The sequence below is a fragment of the Pelmatolapia mariae genome, linkage group LG2 (genome assembly GCF_036321145.2).
Source record: "Pelmatolapia mariae isolate MD_Pm_ZW linkage group LG2, Pm_UMD_F_2, whole genome shotgun sequence".
Classification (NCBI taxonomy): domain Eukaryota; kingdom Metazoa; phylum Chordata; class Actinopteri; order Cichliformes; family Cichlidae; genus Pelmatolapia; species Pelmatolapia mariae.
Window position 1 is genome coordinate 31,317,615 of NC_086228.1, and position 26,522 is coordinate 31,344,136.

At 45.4% G+C, this 26,522-nt stretch overlaps 1 protein-coding gene across 1 annotated transcript; it reads left to right on the forward strand.

Moving 5' to 3' along the window:
* The first annotated feature begins 279 nt into the window (after positions 1-279).
* Positions 280-26,212, forward strand: ugl (ureidoglycolate lyase). Its single transcript, XM_063483498.1, has 15 exons — positions 280-396; positions 472-690; positions 1,315-1,405; positions 2,068-2,144; positions 2,342-2,452; positions 2,538-2,597; positions 3,529-3,685; positions 5,989-6,187; positions 14,327-14,405; positions 14,498-14,590; positions 15,085-15,157; positions 15,255-15,322; positions 20,802-20,926; positions 23,665-23,670; positions 26,047-26,212. Exons 1-15 carry the CDS (start codon positions 280-282, stop codon positions 26,210-26,212), a joined length of 1,641 nt encoding a protein of 546 aa, XP_063339568.1.
* Positions 26,213-26,522: the final 310 nt, after the last annotated feature.

Consider the following 26,522-nt stretch of genomic DNA (forward strand, 5'->3'; position numbering starts at 1 on the left):
TTTATACATCTTTAGGCATGAGAAAAAGATCTTTGAACTTCATTTTTTAAACATGTACTTTTCAAAGAGTTTTTTACATGTCCACTCAGGTGGACAAATACAGCTACAAATATTACAAACTGGAGTATCTTTCAGGTCTGTTCATTATAACTTAATTGTCAATGTTAATGATTAAACTACTCCTATGCACCTTTGAGGTTTATAGATTCTGCAGCTTTCTGTGAAAATTGATATGAACCCACATCATGAATACAAATCTTTTTGTCCACAGTGTCCAGTATGGAGCTGTGCCCCTCTCCTTTAGGCCTGGAAAAAGAATATGCAACTCTTTTTACCACTGACTCCCTCCACTTCCTGCATGAACTGATTTCCACATTTGATGAGGAGGTGGACGAGGTAGGACAGCCAAAAAAACCTCTTTGTGAATAAACGAAGGACTTGTTTGAGTTAGGATGATTCTCTCCTCTTCAGATTCTACAGCTGAGAGTGTCTAAAAAGGCCCAGCTGGATCTCACAGGTGATCTGCCAAGCTTCCTGGAAAGTACCAGACATATCAGGAGAGACCCAGACTGGAAGGTCCTTCCCGTCCCCTCAAGGCTCCAAAAGAGACATGTAGATATTGGAGACTTGGCACCCTGCGATACTGAGCACTTCATTCAAGCTCTTCTGTCACCAGCACAAGGCATACAGGTGCTACACAGGTGCAATAATACAGCACACAGAGCTAAAAGTTTAATGTTCACTGCTAAATGTTCCACACTGGGTTTGCTCATGTCAGTTTGTTTTTTGTGCAGAAATGTTGATTTGTTTTGTGTTAGTTTCAGCATTATTAAACTCACAATTCCAAAAAAGGTCAGATGTAAAATGTAAATAAAAACAGCATGTAATGATTTGCTAATTTCATAAACCTGTTTTATTGACAACAGAACATATGAAATGTTTAAAACAACAGAATTTACCATCTTTATAGGATTATAGTTGCTCAACAGTCCTTGGTCTTCTTTGGTCACACATTAAATGTTTTAAATTGGTGAAATTTATTTATTTGGTTGTTTCAAACAGGTGAAAATGCAATAAAATGGGGGAGGGCTTAGCTAAACCAGAACCAAAACCCTCGATAGATTAGTTTCCTCTTAGACCGTTTAGACTGTTCACCTCACAGCTGCACAATCTGGGTTTGTTAAAAAACTAAATTCTTAATATTGATTTTTTATAATCATGTCTGACATTGTTACCTAAATTTATATATTAATATTGTTTCTTCTGAGTCATTGCTGACTTTTTTTCTTACAGTGCTCTTTTTGGTTTCTGCAGGTTGACTTTGATGATGGAAACTGCCCGACTTATTACAACCAGATCAAAGGCATTTACAACGTTTTTAAAGCAGTGCATAACCTGTTCCCCAGTAAGAGCTCTACTTCACCTTTATGTTCAGTTTACTCTGAGAGACACAGTCCGTACAATCTCAGTAAAAAGAAAGAACATTATATTGCCAAAAGTCTTTACTCGTCTGCCTTCACATACATATGAACTTGAGTGACAGCCAGGCTTAATCCATAGGGTTTAATATGATATCGGTCTACACTGTGCAGCTTTACCTCTTTTGGGAAGAACTTCTACAAGGTTTAGAAGTATATTTATGGGAATATTTTACCGTTCTTCCAAAAACACCTTTGTGAGAAGGAGCAAATCTGAAGGCCACGTGAAGTTTAGAGGTCTGTAGCTACTGTCTTTGCAGAAAGTTGGTGACTTCTGCACACTATGGGCCACATGACCCTGCTCTGTAATTTTACCTGGGCTACCACTTTGTTTCTGTTGTTCTCGTCCACTCCTACTTTGATATAATACTTGAATGTGGAATATTTAGCAGCAAGGAAATTTGTCCTTCATCCTCTCACTGTACCATGCTGGAATTCCCTGAGCTCCTGAGCGTAACCCATTAGGCTTGGGTTTTTTAAAATTTAAGTTTTAACTTGTAAATCCATAGAAAAATCCTTTAAAAAAACTGTGTTTTGATTTTTACCATGTTTTCTCATAAGCTATTCCTCTGGCGTCCTTCATCTGCAGATGTTCCACATATATCTCAGGCTCCCGTGCTGATGCTGCGTCCCCGTGCGTGGAATATGGTGGAGCACAACATGATGGTAGTATTGAATTTTCTTAACATCAGTTTGTTACAATGGTTGTTTTGTTGGAAGCAATCGAATGTGGTCTGAATACATAGACATAAGGGGCACAAATTCACTGAAATAACAGATAGCTGACACAGAAGTGGCACTAAGGATCATATACATGAAACGATTGGTGAGATAAAATAACACGTGTGCTTTTCTGTCGTCAGGTGGAGGGGAAAGAAGCTCCTGGCCCTCTCTTTGACTTTGGGCTCCTCATGTTTCACTGTGGAAAGGCACTGTTTAAACAGAACAGTGGACCCTTTTTCTACCTGTCAAAAGTAACACACGTGCAAACCTACAAACGTTCAAACATGCTGATGATTTCATTTATCTGGGTTTGCACTGTTATCCTTTGTTCTGTAGGTGGAGGGCTATATGGAGGCCAGACTTTGGAACAAAATATTTGTTTGGACACAGCAGAAGGTTTGCACTATTTTTGGTGTTTATGTATAAACTTGTTTTTGTAGTATGTCTTGTGTTTCTGGCTTGTAGGGCCGCTGTGCACTGGCCCTACAAGCACTGACAGCAGCCTACAACCGGCCTGCCACCTACCTTCCCTGTGCTCTCATGCACCTTGTAGAAGAGAGTTTAATGTGGAAGAAGTGGTTGATAAAGACTGACAAGCAAAAGAGAAAAAAGATGGAGCTGAAAGGCTAAAAGCTCTTTTATCCTTTAACCTCAGGCCCTCTACAAGAGGCCGAGGTGAGCCTGAAGGCCGTGTGCAGCATCTTTGGTGTTTCTAGGACTTCGCTGGACAGATATCTCACATGTCATTCCTGGGATCTACTGAACCCCAGGAACTGCCCCAAGTGCTCCAATGTGTGTGTGTGTGTGTGTGTGTGTGTGTGTGTGTGTGTGTGTGTGTGTGTGTGTGTGTGTGTGTGTGTACCAAGTATATATAACAAGTATATAAAGGTATATATAATTATGTTGAATCTGAAAACACATCAGATCTCAAAATGCAGGCTGTTAGGAATGAATGCCACATTCTTTAATAGAAATGAAAATGATCAACCTACAGAGTGCAACATACTCTTTGACTAACCAATGCACTCTCCTCTCCAGTAGCCTGGTGTAAACTGTCCAGAGCATGATCCTTCTATTCTTTAGTCACCTTTTTGAAAACAGACATCACTCCAGTTCACCCAGTACACTGTCCCAGTGTTATAGAGACATACTAGCCAGGACAGTCATACATTTCACTGTGTGTTATACTTGTATAACTATGCATGTGACAAATAAAGAACCTTGAACCTTGAACCTCCCACAACATTTAGAGCCTAAAGGGACTGGATGCATTGTTGACTGCTTCTATATATGTATCTGACTGAATCCATGTCTCACATGTGTCTAGCTGGGTCTTCCGCTGGGCAGCATCAAGGCCACAGTGCTGATTGAAAATGTGTTAGCAGCCTTTGAGATGGAGGAGATTCTCTATGAGCTGCAAGAGCATTCAGCAGGACTCAACTGTGGTATCTGGGATTACTCAGCCTCCTTTGTCAATAAGTTTGGTGAGTTGAAAATTCTAGATTTTAGTCTGTGAAAAATCTGGACCCCACACAGCGTTCAGGTGACTGTTTTCCGTTTCTTTTATTTAACACACAGAAATGTTTCTTTGTGGTTTGGCACCGAGGTCTTTTCCAGGCAGTCAGCTTTGCAGCTGACTCCACACTCTGAGGTCTCTAGTCTCAGGTCCCTGGCGTTACTAAAAGGAAGGAGACCTTGTTAGCACAACATCTCCACCTGCCTCATCAGCCTTTCCTGCACTGCCCCTTGAGCCCCCTGCACCACCCCTCCATGGCAGCAGAGCCAGAGACCACACCGCCTCACCTCCTTTTTGGTCTTGGGATGGGGCAGGATCCAATGACGGCCATGTCCTGCACCTGTGGGGGCACCTGCACACCTCACAAGTGGTACTCCAAATGCCTGGGGCAGCTCCAGCACTGCAAACAACAGAGGGGCTAGCCAGCACTCTCAATTGCATTCATCCTTGTGAATGAACTTATGGACTTTTAAGTCTTATTCAGCTGCTCCACCAGCCCGTCACTCTGAGGATGGTAGATGCAGGTCCGAACAGATTTAATGCCCCCTAATTTATACAGCTCTTTTAGTGTGTGAGACATGAATGATGTGCACTGGTCAGTCAGTATCTCTTTCGGGATGCCGGCCCGGGAGATGACCTGAAACAGTGCCTGCAGCACGCTCTTTGCAGAAATGGTGTGCAGTGGCAATGCTTCTGGATATCACGTTGCATAATACACCAGAGCTAATACAAAGTGATAGCGACTTGCACTCTGGTGATGGCCCGATTAGGTCCATGCCTAAGCGTTTAAATGGGATCGCCCTTAATCGTAGTGGGTGCAAAGGCGTTTTTGCAATGGCCGGCTGGTTAACCAACTGACATTCCGGGCTGGATGTGGGAGTGGGAAAGAACGGGTTTGGCAGCCGTGCACTGGGTGGCTGTGAAACCTGTTTTTCCCCACTCTGCCAGCCGACTGGCTGGCTGCCCCACTCTGCTCCTTCTGCCATGGTGGCCAGGTGGACAGCCAGGGTGACCGCAGCCTCCAGGCTCGCTGACCAATGGCAGTGGAACCGGGCAGCCTCTCCACAAACTGCTCAAAGACCACCTTTGCCAACACATGGGCCTCACCCTCTGATGGCTCGGGCTGCAGCCACCTCATCACATCATGCAATTTCCAGGCCCACGTGAATGGCCGGTCCTCCCCCTTCATCTGGCTGGCCCAGAACCACCAGCAATGATCTTCAGGCGATCCGGCACAGCCTGACAGATGTCCCAGAAGTTACTTCGTGAGGCTGGTGGGAGGCTCAGGGGTGCCGTCTGGTCCTCCCCTGACAACAGCGGCAGCAGCCACGGTGCACCACTCTGCTGCAGGCCACTGGCACACCTCCCCTGTGGCCTGGAACACCTTCAGGAAAACCTGTGGGTCATCACCTTTCCCCATCCAGTGCACAGTCACCTCCAGAGGAAGGGGGGGCGGCAACTGGGTCACCCTGACCAACTGCTCCAGCACCTGCATCTGCTCATCAGCCTTTTTCCGCTTGTCCAGCTGATCCTTCTGGGCAGCTGCCTGCTCGCGTTGCACGGCCACTATCTCTGCCAGCATCTGGGCCAGCAGCTAAATCGGCTGCGTGGTCGGCGTGGCCTGAAGGTCGGGCATGATCCACCGGGTTTTGGCACCACTGTGAAAAATCTGGACCCCATACAGCGTGACTGTTTTCCGTTTCTTTTATTTAACACACAGAAATGTTTCTTTGTGGTTTGGCACTGAGGCCTTTTCCAGACAGTCAGCTTTGCAGCTGACTCCATATTCCAAAGTCTGTCGTCTCAGGTCCCCGGTGTCACTAAAAGGATGGAGACCTCGTTAGCACAACCATCTCCACCCCCCCATTGCACTGCCCCCTTGAGCCCCCTGCACCACCCCTCCACTGCAGCAGAGCTAGAGACCACACTCCTGACACACCCCTGTCATTTTAGGTTTTTTTCTTCATTTCTGCACCAATTCTTGTGAAACCACAGATCTTCTACTGAAATTCAGCTGATTTCCATATTGATATTAAAGCTATAGTACTTCAGATAATATTATAATTTTGATATTATGTTTCCAATCTAAATCTGACTACAAAATAATATCTTAGATTTCCTTTTAGTCAATATTCCTGGGACTTAAGAGTTAAACCGCAGCCTAGTGGAAACTTTAGTAACTCTTAACAGTCCAGCAACTTTTCACAGTACATAAAGTGTACAACAAAGGACATGATCAAAAAGTCAAACTGAATTGAAGAAGTTCTCCAGGTCATCGACCAGCCTTCCTGTTGCCTGACCGCCATAAATACGTGAACATGGAGAAGCATTTTCTGCGCAGCTACATGGATCTGTTGGTTGAGACATGTCATCGGCGAGGAGCATTGGCCACTGGAGGCATGGCTGCCCTGCTGCTGCCTGAAGACCCACTCAGTGACGCCTATAGGAGAGTGTTGGCTTCTGTCACAAGGTAGAAATATCTCCCATTAGATACATGCATGCTCATAGCCTGATCATGCAGGCTTGTACATAGACTGTATGTGAAAAAGTGTTTTGCAGTTTCTAAATAAAAGTGTTTATTATTAAGGGGAAAAAAATCAATCCTACATGGCCCTGTGTAAAAAAAAAAAAGATTCCCCCCGCCCCATGTTATGACATTAATTAACCATGGTATATCACATCTTTGGTAAGCTAAGTTCAATTTCTGTTCCCAGGCCTGATTACTGCCGCACCTGTTTTTATCACTTAAATAGGACCTGCCTGACAAAGTGGAGTAGACCAAAAGATCCTCTAAAGCTAGACATCATGCCACAATCCAAGAAAATTCAGAAACAAATGAGAAACAAAATAATTGAGATCTCTCAGTCTGGAAAAGGTTATAAAGCTGTTTCTAAAGCTGTCAGACTCCAGCAAACCCCAGTGAGAGCCATTATGAAGAAATGGCCAAAACATGGAATAGTGGTAAACCTTCCCATGAATGGCCAGTAATATTTTTAAAAATTATTTAATGTGAAGGCAATAGGCAGAGTATTGCAGGCATCGCCCTAAAGAATGTAGCCTCATGGGCAGTGTAGTCCGTGCTGCAGGGAGAATGGACTGCCATACCCGTTATGTGTCTGTGAGCGCGAGGAGGGAGAGAAAGGAAAAGTACGAGCTGTCACCGAGCACAAACGGGAGATGGAAGCATGTAAATTTTAAAAGTAACCTTCCCAACACTGCTCATAGCCAGTTATCTCAAATGCCTAATCACAGTTGTTGCTGTAAAGGTTGGCCCAACCAGCTGGTAGTTACTATTATGTTATTAGTTATTATTGATCACTTATTCACACAGGGACATGTAGGTTTGGATTTTTCCCCTTAATAATAAACAAGTTATTTAGAAAATCTTGTGTGTTATGTTTAATATTTAAATTTGTTTGATCCACACAGCATCAAAAGTATACATAAAGCATCAAAACTATATGCACCCCCACTAATATTTGATTAGAAATGACAAATTACACCTTGACTAGATGCTTTTTTTAGCCATCAACAAGCTTCTGGCATTATTTTTGCTAGATATCTGACCATTCTCCTTGGCAGAATTGGTAGAGTTTAAATTATTTGGTTTCCTGGTTTATAAGGATAAGCGTAGTCTACACATTTTCAGTAGGGTTGAAGTTGGGGCTTTGGGAAGGCCAATCCAGAAGTGTACAGTCCATTTCTAATACTGCACATTCCAGGATCATCAACTGAAACAATTGTACATAAAAATAAATTTGGGGTGTGTCCCCACTTTGCCAAGGTCTGAAAGAAGACCCAAACTTCCACGCTTCCCCTTCCCCCTCCATTTCACCTTAATCCAACAGCTGACAGTCAAAACTTAGAAATAACCGGGTGTTCCAATAGAACAATTTACTCATCTACACATCAGAACTGTGATAGGAACGGACAAAGCAGGCTAACATTAAGCTTGTGGAATGGCCTTCCCAATGCACCCACCTAGGCCTCATTGAAAATTTATGAACTATGCTTGTTAGTCAAATATGAAGCTAGAAATACACCAGAAGCTTGTGGATGGCTGCCAAAAGCTTCTGTTGAAGTACAACTTGCTAAAGCACATTTAAACAAATATTAGTGGAAATCTATGAATACTTTTAACCCTGTATGTACTTCTGACACTGAGCCTCTGTGGATTTTTTCAGTAGATGTCATAAGCAGGGTTGGGTCTGTCATGCTTGGTGCTGTGGCAGGCAGGATGCAGAGGGATGAACTTAAAGAAGCAGCTTTATTGTGCTGTGCAAAAAATAAACTCACAAAAAACAAACCTAAGCTAGAAACTGGAAACTAAAAACTAAAACTTGGAACAGGGAGTCATGAGGGGACACCAGAAACATGGAGAAACTCACAGCACATGGGTGTGGGAAGTGGAAAACACAGGGCGTAAATACACAGAGAAGTAGCTGCCAGTGGCAGTGACATGGTTGGTGGTCAACCACGTGGTCAATGGTACTTCACAGGGGCCCGGCAGAGGTGACGAACCTTCTCAGGGGGCTCACCCATCCAGCTCTGGTTTCTCTGGCTGGGGCTGCACAGGACTTGCAACAGGCTCCGGTGATGGGTGTCCCCCATGCTCAGGCAGCGAGGGACCGCCCACCTTGACCTCTGCAGCAGGTGGTGGCTTGAAGGCTGCAGGTGGCTGGACAGGCTCGGCTGATTCTCCAGCTGGCAAGGCTTTGATCAGTGGTTGTTCATCGATGGTCATGCCAATTTGCATATTAATGATCAAGGAACTGACCTCACGGCCCATTGTTCATTCAGTGGGCTGGTTTCAGTTATTGTGCAAATGTACTGTTTATAAGATTGGTGAAATCTGCAGTCAGCTGAGACTGCAGAAGTCACTTGGATGAGTGATGAAATGCTTCTCCCACTGAAAACACTACGTCCAGATGAACAGAATCAACCTTTTGGGATTTACTTACAACATAAATACACAAGAAGGTGATGAGGGAGGAGGAAGAAGAAACATATGGGGAACACAGCTGAGGCAAATACACATAATGGCAAGAGAGGAGGAAGCAAAACTGAACACACTGAACATAGGATGTGACACTGTCAAACAAACAGGAAACACTAAGACGCAGATTAAAAATACCAGTCAACATATACTGGTCACATACACAGCTAGACACAGGCTGGGAGGAAGGAACAGGGGAAAAGACAGACAGAAAAATCCACCCGACCTGTTCCAGACCCTGACAGGATCCAGACCTCGACTTCTCAGAATCCTTTGATTATGTACTGTAGTTAAGGTCTTCAAGTCCTCACAACCTTCTGAAATCACCTTGATGCAAACGCAACCATTCAAGTAAGGAAATCTCAGAAAGTCGATCCCATTTTAATCCCCAATGGATTAAAATCCCAGTCAATTCATATCCCAATGAACACAGCCCACTTTGTGTGATTTCCTTACCTGGATAATTGAGCATGCATCAAGTGAAATTGTAAAAGTCCCCTGGATGAGTGACAGATGTTTCTCCCACAGAAAATAATACTTCCAGATGAACAGAATCAACTTCCTGGGATTCTGAAATTGCTCCAGAATTTGTAGATGGTGTTTTTTTTATAGATTGGTGAACCTACCCCCATCTTTACTTCTTTACTTCTCCAGGGCATGACATGTTACTGACATGTTGCCAGTTAACCTGTGACTAAAATATGGGTTTCTTTTTTTTTTTTTTTGTCTGTCCCATTTGGTTCTTTAGCCGTCAGAATTGTTGTCTGAAGACCAACAAGGATACCAAATGGATTTATTTTGCCAAATGGATCATCATGGCATTGCCGTATTGGTCCATTTGATCAACTTTTGTTGTTATTATTTATTTTATTTTCAGTAGTTACAGATGAGACAGACATGATTGGGGGATAGGAAAGGGAGAAAGAAAGAGAGGAAGGAAAAGAAAAACAGAAGGGAAGAGGGACAGTGAGAAAGGGCACTTACAAAGACAAAGAGAAAAAAAAATCTCCTGGATCACCTGTTGAGAGAAAAAGAAGAGAAAACAAACAAAAAAAAACAAAGCAACATACTAAACACAACACCATCACGTTAATCTAGCTAAGTGTAAACAGCAATAAATACTAAATATTGAATGTTGTTGTGCAGCACAGACAGCGCACAATGTGCTTTGAAGTAGCAGCTAAGAAAGGTGTAGTTTATGTCTACGAACAGTGAACACCCATGTGCACTAGGGCTGCCACAAACGATTATTTTGATAGTCGACTAGTCACCGATTATTCTTGCGATTAGTCGACTAATCGGATCATGCATCCTTTGGACGTAAAACGTACAGATTATTGCAGCAGCATGCATCTGCTCTTATATAACTATCATTAGCTTACAGCTTTAAGTGTTTAAGGTATGTGAAAGTAAAAATAAAGACAAGATGATAGTTTATTAAACTTTTAATGAAATTTCAAGTTTGAAGCAAACCAAAAAAATATAACAAAATAGCATTTTGTGCTCAGTCCTCACAACTATACTTAACATACAACAACTATAACTTTGGGACTATATAGTCAGTATAGCAATCTACACGAGATTATTGTTCATAGCCAGGAAAGTTAGCTTTTCTACATGTTCTGCAGAAAGGCTTGCTCTCTTTTGAGAGCAGATGTTCCCTGCTGTGGAGAAGATCCGCTCCGATGGGGTGGAGGTTGCAGGAATGCACAGAAAAGATTTAGCTAGCTTTGATAGTGTGGGGAAACGTCCCTCATTTTCGCTCCACCATTTAAGAGGATCATCCTTTTTAGAAACTGTGGCTTCTTTAAAGTACAGCTGAACTTCACTTCTCACAACTTGGACATCTTGGTCCTCCTTAGATGCTGCTTCCTCATTGTCTCCCTGACTGTCTGTGTCAGACTCAAGGAGGTTGTCCAGAACAGTCTTTTCAGTTCTACCTGAACCATTGTCTGTCTGCACTTTTGCATGCTCATGTGTCCCAGCATTTGCTTCTTTGACAGCAAGCACTTCAACAGTCCCCTGCACTCTGATGACATCTTCAGGAGCCAAAAACTTCAACTTTCTGTATCTGGGGTCCAAGGCAGCTGCGAGAATAACAGGGTTTTCTTTGTCTGCTGAGAAAGTGCATATACTCCCCCATCTCTGTTTTATGCCTTTTTCTGCACTGGCAATGAAAGATTTTCCTGAGCTCGTCTCCAGTTGGCTTTGGTGTACAGCCCGTGTCAGCCCTTTGACCACCTGTGGAAGACCTGAAACCGTTGTGTACTGCTGTCCACTAAGGTAAACAGTAGCAGTCTCAAAAGGTGCCAAACCTTGCTTCAGTTCTTCAAGTAGCGCCCACTGGTCTGGCTTCAAGTCGAAATAGTGTTTCCCCCTTGGCGTTACCTCGGGATCTGAAAGAGTGGCAGTGAGACGCCAGCGCTGTTCGAGGAGTCTCTCTATCATGTGGAATGTACTATTCCATCTTGTACTGACATCTTGGATCAGTGTATTTTTCTTCACATTCATTTGCTCCTGTTTCATTTTTAGTCTTGTACTAGCCAGCTCGCTTCTCTTAAAGTGCTCCACTAGCTGCCTAGCAGCACCTAGTGCTCTGCTTATGGTGGTGTCTTTGAGAGCAGTATTGACTATGAGCTGGAGTGTGTGTCCAGCACAGCGGATAGAGGCCCATCCATGTTTTTCTTCAAGCAGTCGCATTGCTGCCACCATATTGGAACCACTGTCATGTACTACTGCTTTTATTTTGGCAGGCAAGATCTCAAACTTTGTTAGCACCTCTTCCATCCATGTCACTATATTGGCACCAGTATGCCTCTCCTCAAGGGGCATGGTATCAAGGATGAAGCTCTTCATCTTCCAATCTTCACTCAGGAAATGGCAAGACACACCCAGGTAGGCTTCTGTTGCACGACTGGTCCAGACATCAGCAGTCAGGGTGAAGAAACCTTTGACACCACCAAGAGTCTGCTTTACCTAAAGATATGAGATGATTTGGAACAATAGTAAGCATTAGGGAAATATATTACAGTATATTTTTTTTCAGTTACATCAAATCCAGTTACGTATGTTAAACAACAAACATTCAACATATCAGTAAAAGACAAACAAAAAAACAAAAACAAAACAACTTTCCATTACATGCTTTAACCAAGATTAATTTATTGGTTGCTCAGTCAGCAAGCTCTTAATATTATTTCATCATGAAATGTATTAAATTCTAATACAAATTGCTATTTTGTGTTTGTGGTGTGAGAGAGTGGAGAGAAAGAGAGACCAACCTTCTCAAAGGTAGCATCATATTTCTTTTCCATCAATTTGGTGAAGTGGGATCGGCCTGGTAGGTAGTTATCATGGTAATCTGGGTTGAACTGCTTGATCATCTCTTTGAAACCTTGATCATCAACCATAGACAGGGGTCTCATGTCCGTCACCAACATGTTTAAGATTGATTCAGTCAGGACATCTGCTTGCCGAGGTGTACACGTTGTTGGCTTGGTGACAAAGTCGTCCATTGAAGACGAACGTATTTTTTTTATCTGTCCTGAAACACAACGTTAACAGCTATTAATATGAGCAATAATAAGTAGTGCTCTCAGCGTTAATCTCGTCGATACGACGTTAATGCGGCAAATCCCCGTTAGCTCGATAACACGGTGCGAGGGCTGCACGGCACTGACTAACGGGGATTTGCCGCGTTAATGCGGTTATGGCGTTAACATCATATTAACGAGATTAACGCTGACAGCACAAATAATTAGCAGCTTGCTGTTTACGATAATGTTAGCAGCCAACTAGCCAATTAGCTTACCGAGACGACTGTACCACTTCGTCGTCGGATGCCACAACGTGCTTCCTTTTTAGATGCTCGTGCATCGCCGTTGTACTGCCATGGAAGGCAAGTTCCATTTTGCAGATTTTGCATTGGACATTCTTTTCTTTTGTTTGGTCAAAATGCTCCCAGACTTTCGAGTTCCGTTGCCGAGTAGCCATGATAACGGAGACTGCTTCTTCTTCTTCGTCCTTGGCGTTTATCCTTGTACACGCAGTGCTGCCATCTTCTGTTTCAGTCCGTTATTACACTCTTAAATCCTACTTGTATTCCTGCACCTTTCAGGATTTTACGGCATTTAAACGATGCGTCGACTATTAAATTAGGCGTCGACGATTTTGATAGTCGACGTAGTCGTGACTAGTCGACTAATCGTGGCAGCCCTAATGTGCACACCTGTGTGGATCAGCGCGCTTGTATACAGAAGGTTTTCCCATGTAACGGTCTGCTAGAGGGTGTGGAGGGCCATAGCCCCGTCCCCCAGGGCATGAAGCAGGCATGGAGGAGATCCAGGCTCCAGACATCCAGGGTCCCCAGAGTGCGAGAGCCCAAGGAGTACCACCGGAGGGGCATCCGTGCCACCCTCCTGGGAAGGGCTGAGGAGATCCCCAGACGAGGGGTCACCCAGTAGCCACGGAGCAGAAGCCAGAGGGGGCTGCACTGGCGCGCCCGCCGGCTCTGCCGGCAGCCAGCTGTGCCAGAGTGAACCGAGCCGCAGACCCCGAGGCCGGAGGTTCGAGGGCCCCCTTTGCCCCGGAAGAGGCCTGACCGAGCGACAGGCACCAGGCCCCGCCAAGTAGCCACCGGGAGTGAGCTGGTGTATACCTGAGCGCCCAGCCCCGGACACCAAGAACCACCAATGCACCGACCCCTGAGTGCATCAGTTACCGGCAGGGAGTGTGGTGAGGGGAGATAGGCCTCCACACTTTGGAGGGCCTGGGTGTTCCCAGAGAGGTGGAGTCTAAGACCTGACCTGACATATAAACACAGACAAACAGGCACACACAGACACAAACATGCATTCCCACCCTCATGCACACATATACAAACACTCAGCACTCATCCAACGTAGGAATAGACATATATGCACATGTACACACAATCGCACTCCCCAAACATACTCTATACCCCGGGTCCAGGTACCCTCGCCCCCAGAGGGGGAAACGGCACCCAGACCCAAGAGATGTGACCCTTTCCCCCTGGGGTGGAGGCAAGCAGACCGCCCCAGGCCTCGCAGAAGCAGGGAGGCCAATCTGTCAGCCAACACCTCCTCCCAGCCCCCCGCCCCGATGGCTGGCAGAGAATGGGGGTGTGTGAAGACCCCATACCTCCCTCCTCCCGCTCATGTGTAGTGTTGCTGCGTGTTGTTCTAAAGTGCATTTAAAACAGGGGAGGGCATGGTGCTGCTGCCGGAGAGCAGCAGGTGTTAGCACGGCCCCTCCCGAGAACCCTCAATGTCTACATGGATTTAAAATTGAGAGGTGGGCACCGGCGCCAGAGGTAGGGTTGAATACTAAAATATGGGTTTCTAAGATATAGCAAATAGCATTATATTTTTATTTACATTTTACAGTGTGTGTTTGTGTGTGAGTGTGCGCACATGTGGATAAGTGTGTGTCTATAACGCCTGTATTTGGTATATATGTATTATATTAAACTCAAGAAATTTTCATTATTGTTTTTCCCCATAGGTTATAGCATATGACAATATGACAATACATACAATCTGAATACATATTCAATGATGTTCGCTGATCCAGTTGTGTTTTTCCACCTTTCAGGTTGAAGTTATTAGAGATTACTGCAGGTGTGGATGGTTTCATGGTATATGACCTAAATTTGGTTGAGCCCATGCAGAAAGTGAGCGCTGAGACATATAAAGCTTTATATGCATATAAAGTTACAGTGATTGGCATATGTGAAAGTGTGTAGTAATTCTTCATCTTTTCCAGCTCTTCAAGGTCCACACTGAAGGAGATAACCAGCTTGACCAGCTTCGAAATGACGTGACTGTATTTCCTGAAGACTTGCTATCCATGCCTTCAGTTAGTGGTTGCTCTTATTAGTGAACTGCAGAACACACCTCGATAAACTTTTAACAGTAATATTACAGTTAGCATTAAACTTAATTGATTGAAATACATCAGATTTTAAACAGCCTGACAGCTTTTTCTGGTGTGGGTAGGAAAACTAAATCAAACAGGAAGAGGGAGGCTTTCACATCCAGATAATGTTAGGCATGAGTGAAAACATCCACTATACCAGATGCATACGATATAGTTTTTTAATAATCTGTCCACAGAATAACCTCTTTGCCTCATTTATTGTAAATGATGAATCAAACATTGTGTTCTTTTCCTAAAGATATTTAATTATTTGATGTTTTGATGGTAAAGTGCACTGTATAACATAAAAGTCAAATCAAAAATCTCTAAGGGAGATTTGCAAATGAGCTTGCATCTGTTTCACTGAGCTTGAGAGTATGACAACTTTATATGAAAGTGTAAAATAAAGTTTTGGTGTGCTGTATTTTTCGTAGGGAGGAGTCACGCTTAATGGTTTGAGGTATAACATTGCAGTTGGTGTGCTCTTTATTAATGCTTGGCTATCAGGTTTGTGCTTTTGTATTATCCATGGAAAAATGCTTATATGCATTAAATGCTATATACCTGTATGTGTTGGCTGTTGATACCATTTTGTGTTTCTAAGGTAAAGGCCACTTCTTCTACAAAGGCCAGGTTGAAGATTCTGCCACAGCAGAAATTTCTAGATCGCAGGTGAGTTTTCAAAGCGAACACCACAGAGCATATATTGCTGAGATTCATGTAGAGCTTGATCTACACCTACAAGTAATTACTATTTAGGATATATTTAAATGTTTTTGACAATGTTGTTTGGGAAACAAGCACATTTCCTTTTTAAATTTGCTCTAATAGATACATATTTAACACAATGACCAAGATGCACCCTGTAATTTGTTTGTTTGTTTGTTTTTGTTTTTGATTTAGTGTCATGTGGCATGCTTCTTTCTCCTTTTGGCTGCATTTCTTTTAAAGTATCACTGCATAGGTTTGGCTTGTGGGTTAATTACTTCATGTACAGTCAGTGTTGGGAAGGTTACTTTTAAAATGTATTCGTGGCTGATATGGGGGTAGGGACGGCCTTAGGGCGTCTGGGGATTCCCTAGGGACGTTTTCCCTGGAGGGCCTAACCCGGGGGATGTGGCCATGACCTGGTTAGGGGCTCTGATGGCTCCTAGATGGTGTTTTCCTTGTGGCTGCGTACAGCGGAGATGGGGGAGGGTCTGTACTGGCGGACGTTGGTTACTGGCCTGGTGGCCTGGTTGCCCCCGGGTGGGTCCGGGATGGGCGTGGAGGCTTGGGGGTCTGGGGGTGCTCCGCCCCCGGTCTGGGGTGCTGGCAGGGCCTTGGGGACTTGGGTCCTGGCTGTTGTGTCGCCGGGGCTGTGGGCGGGTGGGTGCAGGGGGGCTCAGCCCCAGTGCAGGGGACCTCTGGTGCATCAGCCCAACTAGGGGGCTCTCTAACTGGTGGGGAGGCTGTTATATCTTTGCAGGTGGTCTCCTCTCTACAGGAGCTCACTTTGCAGGTGGGGGAGAGATATAGGAGAGGTAGAGAATGAACTCAACCTGGGTGTCTATTGTCTTGTGTAGTTTGGGAGATGATTGGATGATGGGGTGGGTGCAGTTTTCTCTGCGGTGGAGTCGGGTGGGCTGCCCCGGACTCTGTAGGGCTGGGCGGTGCTGCTGCTGTGGGCCCCGGTCCGGATGGGCCTGGGATCCCTTGGCCTGGTGGTTCCAGAGTTGGGGGTGCCTACTGGGGTCAGTGGGGGAGCTGGCCCCAGGGAGGGACCGCTTGCCCCTCCCTTTCTTCCCTCCCCATCCTCAGCTACCTCCCTCTTCCCGCTCTACCACACCCACCCACACACGCAGGGCTTGGGGTGCAGATATGTCACCAGGGTGCAGGGGAGGCACCCCCCCCCCCCCCCCCCCCCCCCTCTGTCCCCTTCTGGCCACCTGTGCCTCAATTTTATTCTGCAACCTAGACATCCACATTACTCACACTCAGGGCCTTGGGGGTGGGCACGTTTTACAGCATCCAGAGGATGGTCGGTGTATTCCAACCCACCTCTGGCGCTGGTGCCCTACCCTCAATTTTAATGCATATAGACACTGAGGGTCTTCGGGAGGAGCCGTGCTGCTCTCTGGCAGGATGCACCATGCCCTCCTGTGTTTTAAATGCACTTTAGAACAGCACACAGCAACACTACATATGAGCGGGCGGAGGGAGGTTTGGGGTCTTCACTCACCCCAGTTCTGTTAGCCATCAGGGCTGGGGGGCTGGGAGGAGGTGCTGGCCATCAGATTGGGGTCTGCGATGCGGGGCCTCCCTGCTACTGCAGATAAGGAGGCGGTCCGCTTGCCTCCACCCCAGAGAGAAGGGTTACACCTCCTGGGTCTAGGTGCAGCTTGCCCCTCGGGGGGCGGGGGTACCTGGACCTGAGATATAGAGTATGTTTGGGGAGTGTGATTGTCTGTGCAGTGTCTATTTGTGTCTGTCTACACATTGGGTAAGTGCCGAGTATTTGGTTGTGTATATGGGGGTGGGAATACACGTTTGAGTCTGCGTGCGCCTGTTCGTCTGTGTCTATATGTCAGGTTGGGTCTTAGACTCCAGCTCTCTGGGAACATCTCAGGCCCTCCAAAGTACGGAGGCCTATCTCCCCTCACCACACTCCCTGCTGGTGGCTGATGCCCTCAGACGTTGGTGTGCTGGTGGTTCTTGTCGGCTGGGGCTGGGCACTCATGTATGTACCGGCTCACTCCTGGTGGCCGATTGGCGGGGCCTGGCGCCTGTGGCCCGGCTGGGCCCCTTCCGGGGGGTGGGGTGTCCTCAGGCCTCTGGCCTCTGGGCCTGAAGCTCGGTCCTCTCTGGCGCAGCTCGCTGCCGGCAGAGCCCGCGGGCACGCCACTGCAACCCCCTCTGGCCTCTGCTCTGTGGCTGCTGGGTGACCTCTCGTTTGGGGCTCTACTCAGCTCTTCCCAGGAGGGTGGCACGGTTCCCCCCCTTTGGTGGTCCTCCTTGGGTCCTTGTACTCTGGGGCCTCTGGATGTCTGGGGCCTGGATCTCCTCCATACCTGCTTCATGCCCTGGGGGACGGGGCTATGGCTCCCCTCACTCCCTAGCAGATCGTTACATGGAGAAACCTTCGGAATACAAGCGCGCTTATCCACACAGGTGTACACACGGGTGTTCACAGACACAAACTACGCCTTTCTTGGCTGCTACCTCAAAGCACATTGTGCGCTGTCTATCTTGCGTGCTGCACAATAACATTTAATATTTAGTATCTACTGTTATCTACTGCTAGCTAGTTTATTGTGATGGTGCTGTATTTATTATGTTGCTGTTTTTTGTTTGTTTGTTTTCTCTTCTGTTTTTTTTTCTCCATACAGGTGATCCAGGTGTTTTGTTTGTTTTTCTTTTTTTTTCTCCCCCCCCCCCTTTCTCACCATCTCTTCTCCCCTCTATTTTTCTTTCTCTCCCTCTCTTTCTTTCATTCTTTCTCCCTGTCCTATCCCCCAGTCATGTCTGTCCCGACTGTAACAACCGAAAATAAAATAAATACATAATTATAATAAAGGTCAATCAAATGGACCAATATGGCAAGGCCATGATGATCCACTTGGTAAAGTAAATCCGCTTGGCATCTCTCTTGGCCTTAAGACAACAATTCTGATGGCTAAAGATCCAAACGGGACAGGGGGGAAAAAAAAAAAAAAAAATGTATTCCACTACAGATTACAGAATACATGGCACAAAAAGTAGTTTGTAACATATTCCATTAAGTTACTTAATGTGAGTAACATATTCTGAATAGAAAAGAAAGAAAGAAAGTGTACTTTATTGATCCCCGTGGGGAAATTCCTCTCTGCATTTAACCCATTCACTCAGTGAAGCAGTGGGCAGCCATTGGGTGCCCGGGGAGCAGTGTGTAGGGATGGTACCTTGCTCAGGGGTACCTTAGGGTAGCTGTTCAGGGGAATCAAACCCCCGACCTTCCGATCATGGGGCCACCACTCTACCTACTGAGCTATCCAATACTTTGGATTACTTGATATATTGTCATGCCTTTTACAACTACATGAATGTACTATTGCTGTGTGATTTACTACTATTACTGAAGGCTACCCGCAACCAAGCTAACATTGTTAGCTGAGGTTAGTTCATCGACTGCAGACTGTTAGACTTGATGGAGTAACAGTAGGGTGGACATTAGGTAAGGCTGCACTTTTTGCAGTGATCCCGTATAGAAAACTGTTTCTGTATCAGTAATATGTTTTCTTTCTGTCTGCTTTCAGAACTGCACATGATTATTTGCAGCTAGCAGGTTGTAATGCAGCGTTCAATAATAGTAATAAATCACACAGGAGTAGTACATCGAAGATACTGAAGTGGCACATAACCCAGGTAGTTACCACAACTAAAACAAGCTAGCTGCAGTAGGCTAATGTTAGTTTTTTTTTAAAAAAAAAGAACATACTTCCAGATGTTTCTTTAGGTTGGAGTCTTGACGCTGAGAGCAGCTTGGTTGCTAGCAAACAGAGTTTGCATTGCACGGTCAGATTTCATCCCTTTCTTCTTTAAATGTGAAGTGTGTCGGAATTTCCAAGTAAGAAATGCATTCCTGCCCGTGCACTGCTGGCTCTGTTGTGCTGTGCTGGACACTGTTCTGGTGTTCCCCAGGGTTCTGTACTGGGCCCAAAACTATTTCTTATTTATAAAAATACATTTGTGAAGTATCTGATATATTAAAACTGGTTTTATTTTCAGATGACACAAATAGTTTTGTTCTGGGGTAATCTAATGGAACTGTTGGGTATAGTTTGACAGGAACAAACTATCTCAATAACCTCATATAAAACGTGTACAGAACAAAGTTTCAAGAAGCATTTCAATATTGAATAAAGCAAAACACATTCTAAACCACAAATCACTGCACAGTCTTTACCGTTCACTGATTTCACCGTATTTGAATTACTGTGCACTCAGGTCTGGGTGGAAGTTTTTCTCAAATTTCAGCCTGTAAGATTCTGGCACTCATTATTTGTTTTAAAGAGGAAATGTTCTTTGGCCAGGTTTTAGAAGGCCTGATTGAGAGGTGGAAAGACTGTCACATACAGCTGCTCCATCTTCATCTCTTACATATGAATGCCTTTGACCTCAAACTGCTCCTGTTAACTCCACCTCCTTTATGCACACAGCTGTGGCTCCACTGTAGATGTACCTGTTTGAGGACGGAGATTTAGGCAGTGGGGCAAGATTACCAGCAACAGCACCCAGTTGAATTCAATCTACAGGAGCTTGCTTACCAAACAGCACCTTTCATCCAGCTTTGTGCACAGAGCTCCTTCAGCTATTTTTTTCTTGACATTTAAGGATACAGGCACATGAAGTTTGTTAAGTGTGTAAGATTATCTTCCTATCAAACTTAAACTCCATCTACTCTAGTGTCCCCTGGGCTAGGGGTAACCTAGTCCTACTATGAAATTTGACTCCCCACTCTCAAGTAAAGGACAGCAATGCAGAAAAATTCAGGATGCCAGACAGCAGTTTATTTGCTTCAGAGGTGAGCAATGCCAAAACACTTGAATGACAAATCTCCAAGGTCCATAAGCAATAACCAAGAAAAAAAATATTTCAACAAAAAACACTTCTCACTGCTACTAATCTGCTACCAGCTGTTCTGTATATACTGTGGATACATATTTACAAACATTATTTAACTGCTGCCTCTGTGTTGGGTGCAGAGATGCAAAGTGGCTGTCAGCTGGAGGTTAACAGACCGCTGTCCATCCAATCATGCAATCCACATCTACCAACTTCCACCCAATAGAAGTGGAAGCTAACTGTCCAATCCGCAATCTCCACCTGTGTCACAGCATACACATAGACATGCACTCGTGCACACCATGGAAGAGGGGAAACTGCGTGCACCTCCACACACTCTGTCAGTGCGCCCCAGGGAAGCTGTGGCTACAATGTAGCTTGCCATCACCAGTGTGTGAATGTGTGGATGACTGAATGTAGTGTAAAGCGCTTTGGGGTCCTTAGGGACTAAGTAAAGCGCTATACAAATACAGGCCATTTACCATTTACCATTTAATGGGAGGAGCCAACTTAACATGAGCCGTGATCATAGATCATAAGAACATGTTTTGTTTTGTGTGTTTGTCAGGTGTGGCAGTGGGTCCGTCATCAGACCCGGCTGGAGGACGATGGCAGGGTGGTGAGCAGGCAGCTGGTGACTGACCTCATCAAGGAGCTCATCATGGACCTCAGTCCCCACTGTGGCTCTGTTAGGTAAGCAAATGCACCCTCTTTGAAGAGGATATGGTAGGTGAGTGGTTCCAGTGACATCCTTCATTGAAGAATACAATATATATGTTTAATGCCTTATTAATGTAAATAATAATTAATTTTTAATTGACTGATGAATCCTGTGTCCCAGGATATTTGCACCAACGTTTTTGATGAAATGAGAGTTTTCACCATAATCTCAGCATGGAGAAGATTTGTCAAATTATGCTACTAATGCTTTTAAACGTCACAGAAAATGTGGAAAAAATGGAAATGTGACAGATTGTTTTGGGATACCTTTCTATTGCTTCTTTTACTGCAGAAAGATTTAATGAAACACGAGTTTGTCTTAGTCACATGAGTTTTTTTCTGTCATCCAATAATTTTTGTTGAGCCATAATCAACAAATATGCAGTTTGTTTCAAGAGCGTTGGTCAGGGCTGTGCAGAGATGTTTGGGGGGGGGGGGGGGGGGGAGTGCTCAAAGTTAAAAGGGGCACATAGAAACAGGCTGAATAACAACAAACCACATTCATCAGGAATCTAATATGGAACTGCATCACAGAGTCATCAGGTGGGGGCAATGCAAAGCAAGCGTAGCCCATGTTTACCTGCTGGGGTACAATGTTGCTGCTGCACCTGCTGCTGATAGTGCTGCAGGGCAGGGTTGTGTTGATCTGAGACTGTAGACGTTAAAAAGTCCACAGGAGAGATGGTAGCTGATTAAACAAGTGTTATAAATAATAATAAAGTGTAAAGATTGGTGTCAGCACTTCGAACAGTAAGGCAACAGATTGAAAAACTGTGAGAAATAAAGTGAAACTGGAATATTAGTAGGGCAAAAGAAAGAGGTGGCCATAGTAGGGTAAGAATGTAACAAAAAATACATGCCCATAGAACACACACAACACATACAGTATTCTCCAGAATACTGTATATACTATATATACACACACACACACACACATATATATATATATATATATATATATATATACACACACACATACACACACACACACACATCCCGCCTGGGGTGTCTGTATCCAGTAAGGGTCCTAAGGCTAGACCCCCCATGCTAAGCAAGCCTACTGCAGACATGAGCGAGACAGATAAATATGAAGGCATGCCGGCTCGGACGTCGCCCAGATCAACAAGGTCCGCATCAGGTGTTGAGGAACCAGGGCAACCTGACGAGAAGTGGGCTACTGGAACAAGAAGGCATCAGTGGGCGACAGACGAAAACAGGGCGTTGTTGGAATGTTACTACGCAAGTAACCCTGGCGGAAGGGGTTACATGAATAGGATGATGGACCTATGGATGCTTCGATACCCAACATCCACAATGACGGTGAAACAACTAGTAGCTCAGTGTTCCAACATTCGAAAGAAGGGACTGCTCTGACAGCTAGAGATTGACGAGGTACAACATAAATGCTACGGCAAGGGGGAGCCAGGACGCCAGGTCAGGGGGGAGATATCATCACCCCCACCCGAGATTGGGTACCAAGCCCCAAGTGCGATAGGAGAAGAATCGTTGAGTGCGAGAGGAACTGACCTGAAAGATAGGATCATGGAAACCTTGAAACCTGGACGCCTCGTAGCCGGTTACCAAGACTAAGTGAAGTACCCTCAGAAGGTCTGCTAGATGACGTTAATGCAGCACTACGGACGATACCTACAACCACCATTACCGAGACTAACAAGCTGATCTACAATACGGCAGCAGTGATCAGTGAGATGCTTGGCTACAAGTTGAACAGCCACAAGGAGCAGTACCCTCCATGGAGAAGGAGACTAGAGGCTAAGATCAAGGTAGTACAGAGGGAGGTTAGCCAACTATCGGAGTTGCAGAAAGGTGCGATGAAGAAGGTGCCTAAGAAGTACAGCAAGCTGTCCATACCTGAGACCTTGGAAACTGCCACGCAACGACTCACAGATTTGGCCAGATGCTTGAGGAGGTACACCAGAGAGATAGAAGGCAGGAGAATAAACCAGCTGTTCTCCACAGAACCAGCCAAGGTGTACTCTCAGTGGCAAGGGAACAATAAGAGAACAGCACCACCAAGGCTGGAGACAGAACAATACAGGAGAAGGACACAAACCATAATGGCAATGCTCAGTGGCTAGTGGATGTAAGAGCAGACCACAGTAACCTCCCTGAACAGGGTCCAGTAACCATCACAGTGGCAGACCGAGCAATCAGCCGAGACTGCAAGACCAGACTGACCAACCTGTGCACTGCCTGGATTGATTACAAGAAGGCCTATGACTCAATGCCCCACTCCTGGATCCTGGAATGCCTAGAACTATACAAGATCAACAGGACCCTAAGAGCCTTCATCAGGAACTCAATGGGGATGTGGCGTACAACACTAGAGGCCAACTCCAAGCCCATAGCACAAGTAACCATCAAGTGCGGGATCTACCAAGGAGATGCCCTGTTCCCATTGCTGTTCTGCATAGGCCTGAATCCCCTCAGTGAGATCATTAACAAGACTGGCTATGGATACCGATTACGGAACGGAGCAGTTGTCAGCCACCTCCTGTACATGGATGACATCAAGCTGTATGCGAAGAGTGAACGAGACATCGATTCACTGATCCACACCACCAGGATATACAGGAATGATATCGGAATGTCATTCGGGCTGGAGAAGTGTAGTCGGATGGTAACAAAGAGAGGGAAGGTAGTCAGAATGGAGGGGATCGAACTACCAGAAGGCAACATTGCAGACATAGAGCACAGTTACAAGTACCTGGGGATCCCACAGGCAAATGGGAACCATGAGGAGGCCGCTAGGAAAGCTGCAACCACCAAGTACCTGCAGAGGGTCAGGCAAGTCCTGAGGAGTCAGCTGAACGGTAAGAACAAGATCCGGGCTATCAACACCTACACCCTGCCCGTGATCAGGTACCCTGCTGGGATAATAGGCTGGCCAAAGGAGGAGATAGAAGCCACTGACATCAAGACAAGAAAGCTCCTAACCATGCATGGAGGGTTTCACCCCAAGTCCAGCACCCTGAGGCTGTACGCTAAGCGGAAAGAAGGAGGCCGGGGACTTGTGAGTATCAGCACCACAGTCCAGGATGAGACAACGAACATCCACAAATACATCACGAAGATGGCCCCAACTGACAGTGTACTCAGTGAATACCTCAGGCAGCAGAAACCCAAGAAAGAGGAGGAAGGCGAGGAACCATCATGGAAGGACAGGCCCCTGCACGGTATGTACCAGGGGCAGATAGCAGAGGTGGCTGATATCCAGAAATCCTACCAGTGGCTGGACAAAGCTGGACTGAAAGACAGCACGGAGGCACTAATCATGGCAGCACAGGAACAAGCTCTGAGCACAAGATCCATAGAGGCTGGGATCTATCACACCAGGCAAGACCCCAGGTGCAGGCTGTGTAAAGATGCTAGCAGGCAAGGCGTACATGGAACGCCATAACCAAGTGGCCGGCATAGTATACAGGAACATCTGTGCCGAGTATAACCTGGAAGTCCTGAGGTCAACATGGGAGATGCCCCCAAGGGTGGTGGAGAATGACCGAGCTAAGACCCTGTGGGACTTCCAGATACAGGCGGACAAAATGGTGGTGGCTAACCAACCTGACATAGTGGTGGTAGACAAACAGAAGAAGACGGCCGTAGTGATAGATGTAGCGGTTCCCAATGACAGCAACATCAGAAAGAAGGAACACGTAATTGGAGTACTAGGTGCGGTGACTCCCAAACTAGGCGAGTGGCTCCAGCAGATCCCTGGAACAACATCCGAGATCTCTGCCCAGAAGAGCGCAGTCCTAGGAACAGCTAAGATACTACGCAGTACCCTCAAGCTCCCAGGCCTCTGGTAGAGGACCTGAGCTTGAAGGATTGACCGCCCGCGAGCGGGGAATTATATATGTCTATATTATATATATATTATATATCTGTCAAGATCTCTGTCTAAATAAATAAATAAATCTGGGTAAATTCCCAGTTGATTAAACATGCAACTATTTTTCAGTGTATTGATTGTGCATTTTATTGTGCAACAGCTTTTGCACGACAAAACTCGATGGGTCAATTGAGCTGTGCACCAGCTGTATAAGCACTGACAGCAGCCCATTGGTTAATTTTCAAATTCATGATGCATGTATAACCTTTTAGAGTTTTCACTGAAACACCACATCCATGACACCTATAATTTCTGAACATCCTTAAATTGTTTATGATGCAAACTCACCTTTTAGTTTTTGTTTTGTTTTTAGTTTTTGTTTTGTTTTTTGTTTGCTTTTTTACAGTTACTTTGACACATACCACCTTCCTAAGCATTGTTGTAGACCACGTACACCCTTTCATGGAAACAGTTCCAATAGTCCATTTGGCTTAGGAAGGTTCTTAACTGAGAGACACGACCTGGAAGTATCTGTGTGGCGACCATGTTTAAAGTTCCAATTCTCCAAATATTAAGGAAAGAAGCTTCAGTGCTTTCTTTATTGCCTCCCTTAGCATAGGATGCACTAGACCAGGGGTGGGGAACTCCAGGCCTCGAGGGCCGGTGTCCTGCAGGTTTTAGATGTTTCCTTGATCCAACACAGCTGATTTAAATAGCTAAATGACCTCCTCAACATGTCTCGAAGTTCTCCAGAGGCCTGGTAATGAACTAATCATCTGATTCAGGTGTGTTGACCCAGGGTGAGATCGAAAACATGCAGGTTTTGGTTTTCCTAAACATGCATGTTATAGCATATGTAAGATAATGTTTTCTTTTTCCTTTTCTCGCTCTGATAAAATAGGGCAGCAGAGCAGGTCACCTATTAATCGGAAGGTTGGTGGTTCGTTCCCCATCTGCATGCCAAATATCCTTGCACAAGACACTAACACCAAGTTGCTCTCCGATGCATCCACCAGAATATGAATGTGTGTGAATTTCAGACAGAAAACACTTACACACGTGCATTGAAAATGTCTGAATCTGTGAGTGGGTGTTTGATGCAAGTTGTGTAAAGTGCTCAGAGCAGCAAAGCACTATATAAAAACCAACCCATTTACCATTTATCGTTGCAAGACAGCTGCAATATTTCTGCCAGAGGGCAGTCTGAATAAGCTATTTTCAGGATTTTATCTTTCTTTTTCAGACAGAGGTTACACACAGCAGCAAAAATGTTCCAGGAGGTGATCGCAAAGAGACATTTTCCAGACTTCATCACTACCTACCTGAACCAGGACCACACCTTCCTCAGCTCCCAGAACACTGAACCCATGCAAGCTCTGGACAAAGACCTGAGGCGATCGAAACTGTGAAGCTGTGGCACTATACACCTCTGTGTGTGTTGGGGGGGGTGGGGAGGTACATCTGACAGCTCAGATATTTAAACCCTACTTGGGGCTGTCCTTTAATAGGGTCACTGAACCACTATTGATCACCAGATGTTTCAGGTCAAACCATTATGAGCTATTGAAGTCATCAGATGCAAGATGTGAGTGGGGGTTGAGGCACCTGGGAAGGGATCTCAAAACTGTAGTGTAGGTGGCAGATGGTGTTATAAGCCCCCCTCTGTTTAAAGATGGCCGTTCATTAGGTTATCTAAGTTCTTCTGTTTATTAGATTCCC